Here is an 18,202-nt window from a genome sequence, read left to right as displayed (position 1 = left end):
GTTTCACCATCTTGGCCAGGCTAATCTCGAACTCCTGACCTCAGGTGATCCACCTGCCTTGGCCTCCCAAAGTGCTGGGTTACAGGCGTGAGCCACCATACCTGGCCATAAATGGTATATTTAAACTTCAGTTTCAAATTTTCCATTGCTAGTATAAAAAAAAATAGAATTGATTCTGAGTGCTGACCTGTATCTTGTGACCAGAGTTTTTCAGTACAATCCTTAGGATGCTCTACATAGACAGGTTTATTTCTTCCTTTTCAATCTGTGTTCTTGTTGTCTTATTTCTTGCCTTTTCGCACTGGCAGCAACTTCCAAAAGGGTACTAACTAGGAGTGATAAGAGTGAATATCTATGTCTTACTCCAATCTTAGGGGGAAAGCATTCATTTCACTATTAAGTATGATGTCAGCTTTAGGTTTTTTTTGTTGACATCATTTATCAGGTTGAGAACATTTCTTTCTATCCCTAATTTGCTGATAGTTTTGTTAATATCATGAACAGATACTGAATTCTGTCAAAAGCCTTTTCTGCATCGATTGATATGGACATGTGGCTGCTTCTTTAGGCTGTCAGTATGGCGGATTACATTCACTGATTTTCAATACTGGTGGATTACATTCACTGATTTTCAAATATTGAACCAGCCTTCCATTCCTTGGTCATGGTGTATTATTCATTTTATGTGTTGCTGGATTTGATTTGCTAATATTTTGTTGAGGATTTTTATCCATGTTCATGACAGGCATTGGTGTGTAGTTTTCTGTTCTCATAATGTCTTTGACTGGTTTTGGTGTGAGGATAATGTTGGCCTCATAGAATTAATTGGAAGTATTCCTTCCTCTTCTATTTTTTGGAAGAAATTGAGTATATTTGGTGTTATTTCTTCTTTGAAGGTTTGGTAGAATTTACCAAGAGACCATCTAGGCCTGGAGGTTTCTTATTTGAAAGGTTTTTAACCACAAAGTCAACTTCTTTAGTAATTAGGATTGTTCAAGTTATTTATTTCATCTTGGATGAGTTTTTGTAGTTTGTGATTTTCAAGGAATTCCATCTATTTCATTAAATTTTTGAATTTATAGCAATAGAGTTGTTTATAGTATTTGTTTATTGTCCTTTTGATAGTTGCACAGTTTGTAGTGATATGACCTTTTTCATTCTGATTTTGGTATTTTATGTCTTCTCTTTTTCTTGTCAGACTTGTAGAGGTTTATCAATTGTATTGATTTTTTTCCAAAGAAGCAACTTTTGGTTTCATTGATTTTTCTCTATTGTTTTTCCATATACAGTTTAATTGATTTCTACTCTTATTTCTTTCCTTCTGCTTGCTTTTGGTTTATTTTGTTCTCTATAGCTTCTTAGATTACTGACTGGATACCTTGCATTTTTGCCAATACAAGCATTTTAATGCTATAAATTTCCCTCTAAACACTGCTTTAGCTGCATCCTGCAAATGTTTAAATGTATTACTTTTATTTTCATTTAGTTCAAAATATTTTCTAATACTCCTTGAGATTTTCCCATAGGCTGTTTAGAAATGTGTTGTTTAGTTTCCATGTATTTAGAGGCTTTCCAGTTATTCTTTGCTATTGACTTCTAGCTTAATTTTATTATGATCCAAGAGCATACTTTATATGATTTCACTTATTTTATATTTGTGCAACACCCGGTATGTGACCTGGGTGTTGTTGTCTCTGTTGTTTCAGTTTTCACTGTCTTTGGTACACTAAGTAGGATCAAATCCATGCATGCACAGCTTTGGCAATGAGCTCAAGCATTCACAAACTACTTCATGGGGTTGCTTTCCCACACTTCACCCTGTCTACAGTCTCTGCCATACTTTGTGATTTGCTGGGGCTCCCTTTTTCGGTCCCCAGGCCAAATTTTCTCATGCACTTGCACAACTGCACCTATGTCCAGGGCCAAGTGGTAGAAGGACAAAGAATAAAAGCAATGGGAGTTTGCCCCACTGTCTTGAGATACAGTTCTATCAGTCAGAAAAATTTCCCTTCTGGGCCTGGCACGGTGGCTCACGCCTGTAATCTCAGCACTTTGGGAGGCCAAGGCGGGTGGATCATGAGGTCAGGAGATCGAGACCATCCTGGCTAACACAGTGAAACCCTGTCTCTACTAAAAATACAAAAGATTAGCCGGGCGTTGTGGCGGGCGCCTGTAGTCCCAGCTACTTGGGAGGCTGAGGCAGGAGAATGGCATGAACCCGGGAGACGGAGCTTGCAGTGAGCCGAGATCACGCCACTGCACACCAGCTTGGGCGACAGAGTGAGACTCTGTCTCAAAAAAAAAAAAAAGAAAGAAAAATTTCCCTTCCTCTGTATTTGTAAGCAGGCGTTCCCAACCCCTGGTCCATGGCCTGTTAGGAACCAGGCCACACAGTGGGAGGTGAGTGGCAGGTGAGTGAGCATAACCATCTGAGCTCCACCTCCTGTCAGATCAGCAGAGGCATTAGATTCTCATAGGAGCGTGAATCCTATTGTGAACTGTGCATGTGAGGGATCTAGGTTGCAGCCTTCTTATGATAATCTAACTAATGCCTGATGATCTGAGATGGAACAGCTTCATCCTGAAACCATCCCCCAAACACCTGTCCATGGAAAAATTGTCTGCCATGAAACCAGTCTCTGGTACCAAAAAGGTTGGGGACTGTTGTTTTTGAGCATTCTGCTTGTGTTATAGCCTTTGCCACAACCGTCATGAAATTGCTCAGAGGCTGGCTTACAACAGAAGGAAAAATATTGTATTTCTACACTATCTCCAAGTATTCGGGTGTCGCCTTTCTTGTTTCATGAGCCAGAACTATAGGCCTTCTTCTGGAGTATTCTGTTCACACTTTTGGGTTTTAAGCTGAGTTGCATTCAGACAAGGGGATATGGAAGGAAACTGCTAATTCAATGGTTCTTCACATTGCAGTCTTCCTTAATATGCTCACTATTAATTTTTCAGAGTCCTCAAATAGCCACTTCATGTATCCTGTCCAGGTTTTATAGTTGCATTCACTGGGAAAGACAGGATAGAGTTTGCTTATTCTGTCTTACCTAGAACAGAACCCCATTTTCTATCTTTTGATTGAAGCAAGTCTTTCAAAGGCTTTGTTTTCTGTGTGGAAGTCTAATTGTTATGTGAAACCTAAATATAGTGTAAGTTTGAGTATATATATGTAGATTCCAGCAAGACCTAATAAAGAATAAGCACAACTAATTTAAAACCTATATTTCAAAGCCTCATTGATATTTATTTCCTATCTCAATTCCTTTCATCACTGATGTCTTCATTAACCTAGCTTGTTCTCTATTTTCTACTAAAATTTCTACTTAAGAAACTTATCCTTAAATTTAGGATTAGGAGACAGCATATTCATATCAGAAAGAAATCTGCATTTTTGTCAGGGAATTCAGTAAAAATTCTATACCCATTTGCATTTTGACACTACAGTTTCATTTTGATTCTATAGATAAACCTGCAAATGTATAAAACAACCTTAATACATTGGTGTGCTTTGTTGGTGCATTATTGTATAGCATCAAAAAATTTGGAAACAACCCTAGTGTCCGAGCAACGAAAGATTCATTGAATAAATAATGGCATATCCACATACTGGAGTAGTATTCAATGTTTAAAAAAGAATCAGGAAGATCTCTATGAACTAAAATAGAAAGATCTACAGAGGGTACATTATTAGGTTTAACAAATCAAAACGCAGAGAATATATATCGTATACCTCCTATTGTATAAGAAAGAAAAGAAATAATATGTATTTATATTTGGATAAAGAATCAGTGAAAAATAAGAAACTAATAAAAATGGTAACCTATAGGGGGCCAGGGGAGATGAGTGGATGAGTACAGTGGTAGGAGCAAGACTGCTTAGCATATATCTTTTATATCAGTTTGAGTTTTTAGCCATATTTAAACAATTTAGGTAAATTTTATATTATGTGGTTTTTACCACAATAACTTTTTTTAACTTTTTATTATAGAAAATTTTAAACATATGTAAATACGAAGAATGGAAAATGAACTCCCATATACCTGTTGCCTAGTTTCAACAATTATCAACATATAGCTAGTCTTGTTTCATCCATATCTCTACCCACTTTCTATCTTCTCCCACTCTCAACTGGATTATTTTGAATCAAATGTTAAAACATCATATCATTTCATCCATATATACTTTAAAACATAAGGGCTTTTTTTTAACATGACACCATATAATTATCACAGCTAAAACTTTAATAATAATTCTTTAATAACCAAATATTATTTTAATTTCCCCAATTGTCTCATAAATGTTATAATTGATTTTTTTGAAACAGTATCTAAATAAGGTCCACTGGTTGTATTTGGTGTCTTAAGTATCTTTTAATCTTAGGTTCTCCCTTTTTGGTTGTTTTTTTTCCAACCTCCTAGCAGTTTGTTTGTAGAAGAAGATGGCTGTTTGTCTTGTACAGTTTCCTATATTCTGGATTTGCTGATTGTCTCCTGTATTGTCTTTTAAATGTGTTTCTCTGAATTCTAAATCTTCTCTAAAGTGATAATTAAATATACTGGTCTGAAAGATGCAAGTTTTTTTGTCTTTATTTTTCCACCCAGTATTATGCATATAATATGATACCTGGCTGTGTGTCTCTTTGTGATGTTAAGGAGCTATCAGCCTTATCCATCCATGATAAAGTTCTTCAGAAGTTTACCAAAGAAGATTTCAAGATTAAAATTTAAATTGGATGCTGCAAGATTTTATGAAAAAGTTAAAAGGAAAGCTAAAAAGAGAAATAAGAGAGCAAACTATATATGTATGCTTTATATGTGTCAGTGTGCAAGGAATTGTGCAAGACTATATGAGAGATGTATGTACATCAAAGATGATATTTGTTAGAAGATATGCAAAAATTTGTATGTGAGACAGAAGGAAACAGTCCTAAAGGAAAGACACTCTCAAAACTTCATTCCCTAACAAAGCGAATTGTAGCTTTGAACCATGTCTCTTTAATTAGAGTTGCTGTTGGTATGAATAATCAAAGGTCTTGATCATGCTATTATTGGCTTTGATGCAATAAATAGAATGGTAATATTTTTGTGAGATGGGAGGTTGTATAGTAAAACGCTTGTGTTCCGAGGCTGAACAGTTTGCTGAGGCGCTGTAAGATTATTGTGAAGGGCATAAATACTTAGTAACTTTGCCCCCTACCCCAATTTAGAATTTCTGTAAGAGAAAGAAAAGTAGTGTTAAAGGAAGAAAAAAAGCTATGCTCGACTGGGTTGTAGTGATTGGATTATGCAATATTGATTTACTGTCATAAATTGTGCACAACCAGATTTTGCTGGCTGTTGTAAATTGAGCTTATAACGTGTCAGAAATCCAAATCTGTTTTATTTCTAATATGTGAGTAGAATTTAAATTAATTCAACAGCAATGGCCTCTGTGTTCTTTTCAGTAATGAGAAGTATCATTTACATCACCACTCTGTTCTTTGGATAAATAAATTTTTTTAAAAATAAGGATTGCAATAGCCAGTGATCCAAGGCCACTAACCCTAAGTGGTTCTTATTTTCCTTCCTCTATCTCCCGTGGCTCTCATTTCAGGAAACAACTACTTGATACTAAGTTCTTTCCTTTTACTATTCATTTTGCATTTCAGCTGTTTCCTTCCATTTCCATGTGTTTAACCCACCTTTCCCAGGCTATAGTATCACCTATATTTGATTTATTCTAGGCTTCAGCTTCCCTATTTCTATTTTCTTATTCTTCTTATTTCTTTACTATTCAGACAGAAATGTGTATTGTAGATATAGAATTAATGCATACCCCAAAAGGTACCCAAGAAGCTTGCCATTTTCTCTTCTAGCACAAGGCTTGAGTGTCATGCTAGGCTTTTGGGTTTTGGCTACGATGAGGCTTAAATCCACTCTCTGCTTCTACTCTGAAACATTCCTGAGCTGTTATGTTAGCCTTAGAAGACACAGCTACATTGGAAGTTAAGTCCACTGACTGTAATATACTTGATGGGCACTTAGTTGTTTAATTATTCAGTATTATTCAATATTCAATAAAAACATGGGACCAAATTTTGAGAAGTTAGTTGAATAGCTGGAATCTGATGATGAGGATGGATTGATAAAAGAACAGGTAGATGGAAGAAGCTGGAAGGAAAGTAGGTTTGTAGGTGAAGGCAGCAAAAATCAGTTAACTTTCAGTAAAATAGTGTAAGTTAGTTGCAGTTAAATATTACACATCTACACCAGAAAGGTACATTCTATTCACCTCTTCATTATTATTTATCACAGGGATTATGATCAAGAACAGTTTGCTGATAACCAAATACCGCTGTTGGTAATAGGGACTAAACTGGACCAGATTCATGAAACAAAGCGCCATGAAGTTTTAACTAGGACTGCTTTCCTGGCTGAGGATTTCAATCCAGAAGAAATTAATTTGGTATGTATTTTCACTAATGCATGCTTGTATTATTATCAGGTAAAGACAAAACTAAAGACATATTCAAATAATATATTCTAGTGAAAGAAGCTTTATACTTGAAATCAGGCTATTTGGATTCTAGTCTAAATGTAGTCAAGATTGGAATCAACATATCTAGACTGAGAGATGTGCACAGTCACTTCAGCCTTTTATGTTGATCTGTTGGAATGTTCCAACTTTATTCCATGAATAATTTAAATCATAGGCTTCTTTTTTTGAAACAGAGTCTCGCTCTGTCGCCCAGACTGGAGTGCAGTGGCGCGATCTCAGCTCACTGCAGCCTCTACCTCCTGGGTTCAAGCGATTCTCATGCTTAGGCCACCTGAGTAGCTGGGATTACAGGCATGTACCACCATGTCCAGCTAATTTTTTAAATATTTTTAGTAGAGATGGGGTTTTGCCATGTTGCCCAGGCTAGTCTTGAACTCTTGACTGGATTTGCCCTCCTTGGCCTCCCAAAGTGCTGGGATTACAGGCGCGAGCCACTGCACCCGGCCCATGGGCTTTTTCTTGAGAAAGGTTTTTAAAATCACACCAAAATTAAAATAAATTGATTAAAGTGGCACTATAAGCATATTATTCTTGCTTTTAAAAAGCCTCTTAGCTTCTTAAACTACAAATTTTACCTTAAAGGGCAACCTAACAAATACATGAAAAAATTGCAAACCTTAAACTAGGAGTGCTTCATAAGGACTAATTTATGTACACTTATGCGTATATAGAGGATTGAGTCCCTTGATGAGATAACTAGCTCAATGAGAACTGAGCACGTAAAAAAGCTAAGAAATGGTTGTCATTTAAGCCTGTTAGGATCCCAGAAAAAGATCCTGGCCAGCAACTTCAGTCATGGTCATGTTGTTCACAAATAGGATTTCTGCAACTGTGCACTGGCATTCCAGAAATGCAGTGGTGGTGGTGTAATAGTACTAGTGAGCAACATTTATTGAGCACTTATGGGTTGAAAACTGTTTTAGTTATTTACATACATTATCTCACATGCATCATCTTCATAATCAACTCTATAAGACAGGTACTATTACTATCCTCTTTTTAAAGATAAGAAGGAGAGAGGTAACAAGACCAAGGAAGTTTACCCAGGTCAATTAGGGTATTCTGATTCAGAGTCTGTGCTCTACAGTTAAGCCTCTTTTCTACTTAGTTAATTCTTCAACTCACCTTGAGAATTTGGCAGCTGAAAAATCTCTTAGAAATCATCTAGACCAACAGTTACCCAAATCTGATTGTGTATTTATATTACCAATAGTACCTATGGAAAATTTTGAATAACTGTCCCACAGCTGGAGCTTTTTATTCATCAAGCCTGGCAGGAGGACCAGGAATCTGCAGTTTTAACAAATAACTCGGGTGATTCTGATGCCTTTATTCTATGAATCAATGTTTATGAACACTGCTTGGTTCAGCCCCACCTCTACCCCCAGCTTCTGCCTGCCATTCCATTGTTTTTTACATTCTGCTTTGCAGCGGAGAGCCCCTCATTTTTCTCAGCTGCCACAATGGAATATTTGATGTGCATACCCCAGGTAGTCAGCACTGAACCATGATATTCCAAAGGATTCTTGCTAGATATATAATATTCTTGTTGAAGAAGTGCTGAGATTACTTTGAACATTATTTCCAAAGAGAAATTTACCATTGAAAACACTTAATTTGTTTCAGCGCTTACTTTTAATATATTTTAGAATGTATCTGTTTCTAGTGCCTGTGGGTTTCTCTGATAATCACGTGTGTGCGTGTGTGCGTGTGTGTGTGTGTGTGTGTGTGTGTGTGTGTGTGTGTGTGTTATTCCTATTTGCCTTACAAAGCCAAGGCCATCTTTTAACTGTGAGTCAGATGTAAAGGTACTCAGGCAGTGAGACTTTAGCACATACAGTCTCCAAAGAGTTCAAATATAACATGTTTTTGGCCTTTATCAGTGTACAGCTTCAAGAACACAGCACAAATAACAATAGGAGAGGGTCAGAGAATGCAGGGAAGAAAAAATGAGGAGGAAAATTGAATACAAGGGTTTCAAAAAGAAATAGCAATCAGAAATTCAGCAATTAAATATAAAGCCTCAAATAAAAACTAATGTAACATTATTAGTGCTAACATCAGTTACTGTATAAATTTCCTTAAAACTGTAGAAAAGTAAGAATTAACAAATGTATACATCAAAGGTGGAATCAGAGTTAATAAATAACTGCCTGAATAAATGCAAATTGTTTAAATTATAAATAGGTGAACCATTACTTATTTTCTAAAATCCTGTTAGGCTTATTGTACCCTGTAAAAACTTTTCTCTGTTATGTATTTACTTTGAAGCGATCATATTGAAGTATCTTCCCTAGTTAATAGTCCTTTCTCAAGCTCAGTCAAGCTATTTGGAGCTATTAATTTTCAGGCTTTTCCCTCAGCCATGATAAATGGCAGATGGCTCTTTCAGCTCTAAATTTCTTATCCCAAAAATCATAGTGTTTCTCTAGGCTGGTCGACCTGAAATTATGGAACCATAGAATTAAGGTTTTGGGGGTGTTTTTTTGTTTGCTTGTTGTTTGCTTTAGTTTTTGTATTTAGTACTTCAGCTCTATTTAGAATTGTCTCAAACTTTTGACATTCTGATGACTAGCTAATCAATATCTATTTTATAAAACATTTCTACCACAGATCTAAGGTTTGCCTCTTATATGCCCCAATTGCTGTAGAAATGTGTTCAAACACTATTTCAAATACCATAGTTTGTGCAATGATGTTTCAGTCTACATAATCCATATATGGAATTATCTTTGTTATGGTAAGTGCTTGTTGTGCCTGAAAATTCAATCTGCTAGCATTTTCTTAGATTGAAGAGAGGAGGACTAATATTTTACTACCCAGTATGTCCGGGTATGGATTATTTAATTTTTCACAAAAATCCCATGAAATAAAATATTGTTATCCCCATTCCACAAATCAGTAAGCCCAAATTTAAAGGTTTAGTACCCTAACCAGTGTTACACAGAGTAGAAATGTTGGGATGGATATTCTGATTTAGAGCTTGCTGGCTTTGAAGACCCCTGATTTCTAGTACTCTGTGATCTTTGACAACTTTGTTGTAGCCTCTCTTTTTTGTGGTTTTAGAGAATGTATTATCATTTCTGGCTAAAATTTAAAGTGTGAGCCTTGAAATGTTGCATATGAATAAAATAGGAGGCTTCATTAGAAAGGAATCATGTGGGCCTGGAGATTGCAAAAACAGAATAAATGTAATAATAGTAATTTCAGTAATTTCTAGGGGCACAGAGGGTCTATAGCTAAAAGACAAAATTTCATACTTGCAAAGGAGCTTACATGGTAGCCCTTATAGTTTGGTCTTAGGTACATTTCAGGTAAAAATCAAAGTACTCTATCTCTCAAGGTCACAAGTCAATGGTGACAAGCCAAAAAAAAAAAAAAAAAAAAAAAAACAGACTGGAATTCCAGCGGATAGTAGGCCTTTTAAGGTTTTAAAGTTATTGTAATGATTAATGTTCCAGATCGTTTTGTCCCTTCTGGGCCCATTTTTTTTCCCTATAATAAAATTCCATCAAAGAGTAGTAATATATCTTTATTATCAAACAATAGTAGTAGATGTTTATTACCAAAAATAATATATCTTTGTGGCCTACCAAAAGATGTAGTACCTTGCATCTAAAGAGAAATCCTTGGCAATTGTTCTGTTTGTTCTTTGCACCTCTAAATCCTTATTTTCATGCTTTCTGCGATTCATATGAACTGCATAGTACTAAATTAGTTGAGCACTGGTGATTAACTAGTACTAAAAGTGAAATGCTTACTGTTTTTCATGGCTCTCTCTCTCTGGTTTTCAGGGTAAATGTAGGTAGGTCACTCCAGTAGTACCTTGGTTTTGTTATTAGTAAAATATTAGTAATCTTGTCTTCCTCTATGAATTATTTGATGATGAATACATTGATTTGGTATACTCTAAAATTGTTTAAATTACAAAGATTAAGTGACCTTATTTTCCTTTAATACTTTCCTCCTTTGTGCACCATAATTTGAAAATTATTTGAATATTTTGTGAGAGTATTGTGCCTAATAGTATTATGCCTATAGAAATGTGCAACAGGATAAGTTATGAATAGCAACGAGCTTGTGTTTCCTAACTTTCAATTGTGGATCTTATGTTTTATCTTCTAGGACTGCACAAATCCACGGTACTTAGCTGCAGGTTCTTCCAATGCTGTCAAGCTCAGTAGGTTTTTTGATAAGGTAATGGTTTCAATTAAGTTATTTTTAAACCTAATTTATATATTATGAGAGTTTAAAATTTTTTCGTAGAATCCTATGACCTTTATTTTTTTGTCCAAAACTTCACAGCCTGGAATAATCCTTGTTTTGATCTCTCTTATCTGTTGGTATAATTGCCCAAGGCCTGCTGACGTATTTATTCCACCACCAGTGTTCTCTAAGTAAAGGGCAAAAGCTACTGGATTTAAATGGGGGTTTTAAAAAGATATCTAATTCCTCTCCTTAGAAGAATTTCTACTTACCCATTTTCTAGCTCTTTTTTTCACTTATTCACCCTCCCACCCCCATAAAGGCGCTGAACTGAGGAGATTCTGCTTAAAGCCCTGAGTTCTTTTTGCTCTCCTAGCTGTTAATATTCTCTACATAAATGTTACTGTTACCTTTTAAGGTAATGTCTTCTTGATTTCCCAGTGTTTCCCTCTCAGAAATATTTGCATTCCAATTATTGACTCTCTGCTAACATTGTTTTATTGTCCTCAGCTGGAAGGAAAAGGTAGAATGACTCAGCATACTGGTAAATTAGAGCACTGTTTGTCTTTCCTTCACAAAGCCATACAACTTTATTGCACATAGTATTGACCAAGTTTAAGTTGTTTGTCCAATGCTGACATTGCATAGTAAGGTAAAATAGGATGTCTTTCTGCATGTATTATTGAAAAAGGTTAATTCCTGTGTTATATTTCTTTTTAAGTGACATCTCCTAAGAAAATCATCTTCCCCATAGCTCTTCTTTATCAATCATTTTTTTCTTTTAACTATTTAGGGATTTAATAATTGGCCCTTTTGTTCAGCATTGGATAAGCCCCACCTTTAGATAATTTGGGATTTAATATTTGGCCTTTTTATCAGCACTAGATAAGCTCCAGCACCCTCCTCGATTAATATTAGGCCAGTAGGAAAATTTTGCTTCACTGCAAAACTTCTTAACTGATATGTGGGAAATAGGGTACAGATGTGCCTAGATGCTGATTTCCCTCAGTTTTCAGAGCAGCCAGGGTCCTCAGGGTGGGGGGGTTGGGTGATTGGCAACCGCTTCCATTTTCTCCAGTGTGCTATACAAATATTAGCATTTTCTACGTGTGCCATGACATGAAAAATGTTGTGTAGCACTGCAAGGAGCCAGATTTTCTGTCCACATTGTTTTCAAACTTAAAATATAAGAATTTCCATTTGGTTTAGATCTATGGCTCCATCAATACAAAATTCTGTCCCTTATGAGCAACATCTTATAGATCTGCCCTGACCTGGAAAGATCCCACAGTATGTTAAATTTAAAATTTTATTAGTTCTAAAATTAAAAAATAAGATATACTAAATTACATCCTAGAGAAACTGGGTTATTGATTGGTATAATCCGAGTTGTCAGGCAAGGCTTTATTTTTTTAAAAATCAGGAGTACACATTGCAAGTCAGGGGTAAAGAATTATGACCAAAACCAAAAAGGTAACTTCTCTTTTATTGCCTGAATCACAACAAAATGTATGTGGGTTAGGAGGTTGGCCAGACCTCCAGACTGAGGTGGTTGCCTGAAACCAAAGGAGGTGACAACCAAATTTCATCCAGTTTTCTATACATCAGTTCTTCCAGAATTTAGCATAAAGATTTCTTCTCCAGCCGGGCACGGTGCCTCACGCCTGTAATCCCAATACTTTGGGAGGCCGAGGCGGGCAGATGACAAGGTCAGGAGATCAAGACCATCATGGCTAGCATGGTGAAACCCCATCTCTAGTAAAAATACAAAAAATTAGCCGAGTGTGGTGGCGGGTGCCTGTAGTCCCAGCTACTCAGGAGGCTGAGGCAGGAGAATGGCGTGAACCCAGGAGGCGGAGCTTGCAGTGAGCCGAGATCGCACCACTGCACTCCAGCCTGGGTGACAGAGCAGGACTCCATCTGAAACAAACAAAAAAGATTTATTCTCCAAAAGGAAGTCTAACTCCTTCTCCAGCCTCTTTCAACTAGTAGTAATTCCTCACACTCCAGAATAATCAGATTTTCCTGTCCTGCCATAGAGAGGAAAGGGAATCAGTCTCCTTCTTGGTTTTTGTGGGATTGTTTTAAGATGTACACTAATGATAAACCAACTTTTCTACCTCTGGGGTAAGTGAATGCAACTTTGCCCTGGTGTCTTGTGGCTAAAAATAATCCAGCTATAGTCTCCAAGACAGCAAGAATCTGGATGAATGGCTGTCGCACCAGAGAGAGCAAGCTGGTCTTGGTCTTGGATCTGGATGAATGGTCTTGGTGTTGAATCTGGATGAATGGCTGTCGCACCAGAGAGAGCAAGCTGGTCTGTTCTCATTCAGAGGAACTCTTAGCTGCATAATTTCAGATTTGAATGTCTTAGAGTTCATCTCCAGCTGATCTGTATTATTATCCGATTAACTTTTCTTATCACAGCAGGTCTATGTAAAGAAAATACAGCTATTCCTCAACTTGCAATAGGGTTATATCTCAGTAAACCCCTTGTAAATTGGAAACATTGTTAGTCAAAAATACATGTATTACACCCAACTTACCAAGCATCGCAGCTTAGCCTAGCCTTCCTTAAACATGCTCAGAACACTTATGTTAGCCTACAGTTAGGCAGAATCATCTAACAAAAGCCTATTTTATTAAAAAGTTGTGAATGGCTCATGTAATTTATTGAATACTATACTGAAAGTGAAAAAAGTGCCCATTGTATGGGCCCTCAAAGTACAGTTTCTACTGAATGCATGTTGCTTTCACACCACCATAAAGTCAAAAAATCGTAGTCAAGCCATCCTAAATCAGAGACCATTTATAATACTTGCTCTGTAACCATTGCAGTTTCTCAAGTGTCAGAACAGAATTTATTATTCTTGAAAATGTTTTTCATCATCTGAAAACATGGTGCTCTTTAGGGTTTACAGCAGTTTTGGGAAAAAATGAAAACATGGTGCTCTTAAACTTACTACATTTGGACATATATTTTGAGGGTTTCTTTTCAATAATGGTGATGGATTTGTGCAGATACATCTGCTGCTTGAACATGTTTTTTCTACTTACCAAATGCAGGTAATTCTGAAACTACTGAAGTAAGGGTGCAGTTAGTTAAAAAAAAGTAGACAATTTACAACAGTCATTAGACTGCTTTTGATGTTGTGTCATCTGTCTATATTGAGGACGTATAGAATTTGTCACCACTTACTATAGGGATGTGGTGGTTTGCTATGTTAAACAGTCCCCTATTTAAGAAATAGACAAGACTATTGTAGCAGGCAAGTGCTTTTTTTATTTTATGAATGCTGTTTAGTACCTTTTGGGACTGACTGCTAGGAAACTTAGAGTCAGATTTGCTGTCATACTCTAAGAATTGCATAGGATCTTATATCATTCTATCATTATTTAGTTTTTGTTATTCATTTATTTTTTGATCTATCATTAATGCGTTTTGGAATGAGGCAGGCTTTTATGGAAATACTCTCACAATTCTGATCTCATTAACACCAGATTTTTAGCTGACTGTACTACATGTCTACTGCTATGGAAAAGATTCTTAGTTTGGATATATTCCTTTTAGTACCATTAGTGGTCGTTGCAGTTAGCCACTTTTTGCAGGTATGTGTGCTAAGCCTTTAAAATCTTTGTTTTTCACAGGTCATAGAGAAGAGATACTTTTTAAGAGAAGGTAATCAGGTTGGTATCTCTTTTCTTGATAAAATAGATTCTTAAATTTTGATAGGTGATTTCCAAATTTAAGTTCAGAAGTAGTTTTAAAAAGTTGGGGAAAGCCCTTTATAGGCACAAGCAACTGATTTCCTTCTATCCTGTTAAATACAAAAGGAGAAAATCAGAACAAAGGGAAAATAAGGATCTAGGAAACAAATATAATCTAGGAATAAGATTACATTATAAAATAGAAGAAGAAAATAATTTGCTTGGGACTCCAAGAGTATACGTTCAGGGTCTGTCACAATACAAATAATTTCTGTAAAAGTCTAGTAGGTATTATGAGATTTACCTTCATTCTTTCTGATTTAGATGACACTATCACCAATTTGTTGGGAAATGTTTTCCATTTTGGTAAAATTTATTTTTATTATTTAATCTGTGGTTTTCTGAGTAAAACCTCAGAAAGTTGTTTTTTTAAGAAACAACAGGCTGACATACAGAAATGGAAAAGAAGGGAAAAATTACTATTAGTATTTGAACTTTTATTGCTTGAGACTTAATGCAATTATCTTTCTTGCCTACAGATTCCAGGCTTTCCTGATCGGAAAAGATTTGGGGCAGGAACATTAAAGAGCCTTCATTATGACTGAATTACACTCATCCTTTGGAAGAGTGAGCAAGCAGTGGCAGTTTTTCACAGCTCATCTTGCTGTGTTCAATTATTACCATCACAGCCTTTTAACAAAATCATCTTAAAATGCTACCCTTCAGCCTTACCCTTTAATGGAAAAATGAAAGGAAGTGACAATACGGGAGGTCCAAACTTTGTCCCTGTTCTCTGTGTTCCTTACCTTTCTGTCCCTGTGTATAGATTATGTAAAAGCCTTGTTTAAATATGAGATGTTGTCAAAATGATGCAGTAAATGAGCAATGACAGTGTACTGCAGAGAAAATTTACTCTTGCCTAGAACTGGAGGGTTTTTATGGGTCTGTAATTTTCCCACACTCATTGCTGAAAGCTTAATTAAGTACTTCAAAAATGTATCTCCATTGTTTTACCTTCTTGAGGGGAACGGTCTTGTTAACCAGCCCTGAGTTGTCTACCTCAAACAATCTCTGTCATTTTCAAAGATGCAAAATGGTGTTATTTAATTGTCTCCACCCTTGTCACACACAGGAATGCCTAATAATAGCAACCCTTGTCTCCCTCTTCTCTCCTTTGCAAATGGCTCAGTGACTGGAAGAGGCGGACTAATAGCCAGAGTTAAATATAAATACAAATTAATAATACATAGAGAACAGCAATACCAGAAAAAAAGAATTCTGGTAAAATGATGTGAAAAATTGACAGCTCCCTCACTCTTAAGGTTGCTGCTATATGCAGTCTAGGTTTTCTGTTTGGAAATAGGTGGGGTAAAATCTAAGACCTGCACAAGGGCAGTGAGAGACATTTACAGCCTCCTCTCCATTTGTTTTTTTAAGGAAAAGTCAACTCCTGAAATGTCCCTTAGCTATAATCAGAAAACTAAGAATATTATTCTGTGTCAACAATGTATTTATGGAGAGAAGTAAAAATAAGTTCCACAGCAACACATTTACATGAATTATGAACTAGGATTCTTGGATTTCATAATCACTCCAAAGCTTTTTGGGGATGGTGTGTGTGTGTGTGTGTGTGTCCGTAATTGTTCATCATTACTTTTTTTAACCTATCTTTTTGCTTGCTTAATCTTCTCTGCCCCAGTTCTTCCTGAGTATATGAATTTGATTTCTAAAAACAATTTATTCAACACTTTATCACCCATATTCTCTCTCTGGCTCTGCTGCAGGTCTCTGCACTCCTGATTTTGCTCCATACTTTTAAATAACAATAATAAATATACAGTTTTCATTTCTCATTTAAAAAATAGGTGGAAAACACCAAATTCACTTTCTATTCCATTTTAATTAGGTTTCAGAAGTATCTTGGAAATCAAGGTATGCTGCAAGAGGATATTAAAATAAGAATGTTAGAGAGTCCTTTTAGAAAGGCAGTCTTGGGAATTTGGAAAAGGATTTTTAAAGCAGCTTTCATCAGCTAGACTGTTCTCCAGCCTTTCTTTACTTCCTCTTTGAAAGGACATAGCCCTGGTTTCTTTTTGACACAAAGGAAAGCTATGCAAATCATGATCTGTATGTAGAATGGGTCACAAGTATGTTGTTGCATAGGCTGTACAGTTGGGAAGTAGAAACCAAATGCTACCCAGAGACCTAACCCAATTAAGCTCTTTGTATTTCTCCTTCAAGAAATAAATCTTCCTTCCTTCTTTCTTCCTCTTTCTTTTAATTTTAAAAAAATTCATCCTGATTTTTTTATTTTCTATCTTATTTAAAAAATAAAAATAGGCCAGGCGCGGTGGCTCACACCTTTAATCCCAACACTTTGGGAGGTGGGTGGATCACTTGATATCAGGAGTTTGAGACCAGCCTGGCCAACATGGGGAAACCCTGTCTCTACTAAAAATACAAAACTTAGCCAGGCCTGGTGGCACGCGCCTGTAATCCCAGCTACTTGGGAGGCTGAGGCAGGAGAATCACTTGAACCCGGGAGGTGGAGGTTGCAGTGAGTCAAGATCGTGTCACTGCACTCCAGCCTAGGTGACAGAGTGAGACTCCAACTAAAAGAAAATAAATAAATAAATATATAAATATATAAATAAATAATAAAAGTAAACTATTGCTGATGACTGCAGGGTCAATCTGGAAAAATTAACAGTATTCCTCAACTCCATTACTTTCTGCAGCCAAGCTTGATTCCTTGAATTATAGTTTTCTAAGAAAAAATAGTTTTTAATAATCTAAGGTAAATTTGTTGCAATTATTAGCAGCAGCATAATAAGGCTTTTTGCGCAAATGAATGTTATTAGCTAGAGTTATTCAAAAAAGAATGAAGCACAATTTTTGCTAGGACTTCTTGAGAACTATTCATAAAAATGCTTTTAGATAATAAACAAGTATAAATGTCAAAATATTTTTTTAAAAGTATAATTGGCCAGGTGCTGGCTCACGCCTATAATCCCAGCACTCTAGGAGACTGAGGCAGGAGGATCACTTGAGCTCAGGAGTTTGAGGCTGCAGTGATTCATGATTGCACCACTGCCTTCCAGCAGCCTGATGACAGAGTGGGACTCCATCTCTTTACATATGTATATCTTACTCTCTTGATGGGATAAGTTGGTAGAAATAAAGATTTTTTTTTTCTGTTGTGATTTCGGTGTCTAACCAATTTTCTGACTCATTGTGAAGGTGACCAGATATGAAGGCATATATATGACTACTCCTCTGTCCCTTAGGTGTACAAGACTTAGCTGGAATCCAACTAAAGATTTGGGCTGGTCTCTCTATCTTAACGTTGATGGGATTCAGGACACATAACCCCAAAATATTGCACCCTGTTATTTGAGAAAACTGCAGAAGCAAGGTTTCTCATACTTTCCCCTTACCCCTTCTCCCCTGAAGCAGGCCATAAACCCTAAGTGGCTGTTCCCTGAAGTAGATCATAAAACCTTCATTCCATAGGTACCCTTTATCCTCACGGATACAGAGACACCAAGAAGAATCTGGACAAATAGGACTTGCTAAGTTCTCCACAGTTTATTACCATTAGATTATGTCCTTTTGTCCTCTGATTATACTTCTGCATAAGACTGTACATAAAAATACACAAGTTTTCCTATTTTTTGTCTTCATTTCTGAAGATTCCTGTCGTGTAAAACTTACAGTAAATAAATTTGTGTGCTTTTCTCAATAA

At 36.2% G+C, this 18,202-nt stretch overlaps 1 protein-coding gene across 1 annotated transcript in view; it reads left to right on the top strand.

Moving 5' to 3' along the window:
* Positions 1-18,202, top strand: part of RABL3 (RAB, member of RAS oncogene family like 3) — a 56,044-nt gene extending 37,842 nt beyond the window's left edge. Inside the window, exons 5-8 of the mRNA XM_516675.7 lie at positions 6,300-6,450; positions 10,669-10,740; positions 14,398-14,436; positions 14,997-18,202. Coding sequence (XP_516675.2) covers positions 6,300-6,450; positions 10,669-10,740; positions 14,398-14,436; positions 14,997-15,062 — 328 coding nt within the window. The 3' untranslated portion in view covers positions 15,063-18,202. The remainder of the gene's footprint in view (positions 1-6,299; positions 6,451-10,668; positions 10,741-14,397; positions 14,437-14,996) is intronic.

This window comes from Pan troglodytes, chromosome 2, assembly GCF_028858775.2.
Source record: "Pan troglodytes isolate AG18354 chromosome 2, NHGRI_mPanTro3-v2.0_pri, whole genome shotgun sequence".
NCBI classification, from domain to species: Eukaryota; Metazoa; Chordata; class Mammalia; order Primates; family Hominidae; genus Pan; species Pan troglodytes.
This window is presented reverse-complemented; position numbering and strand designations above follow the sequence as displayed.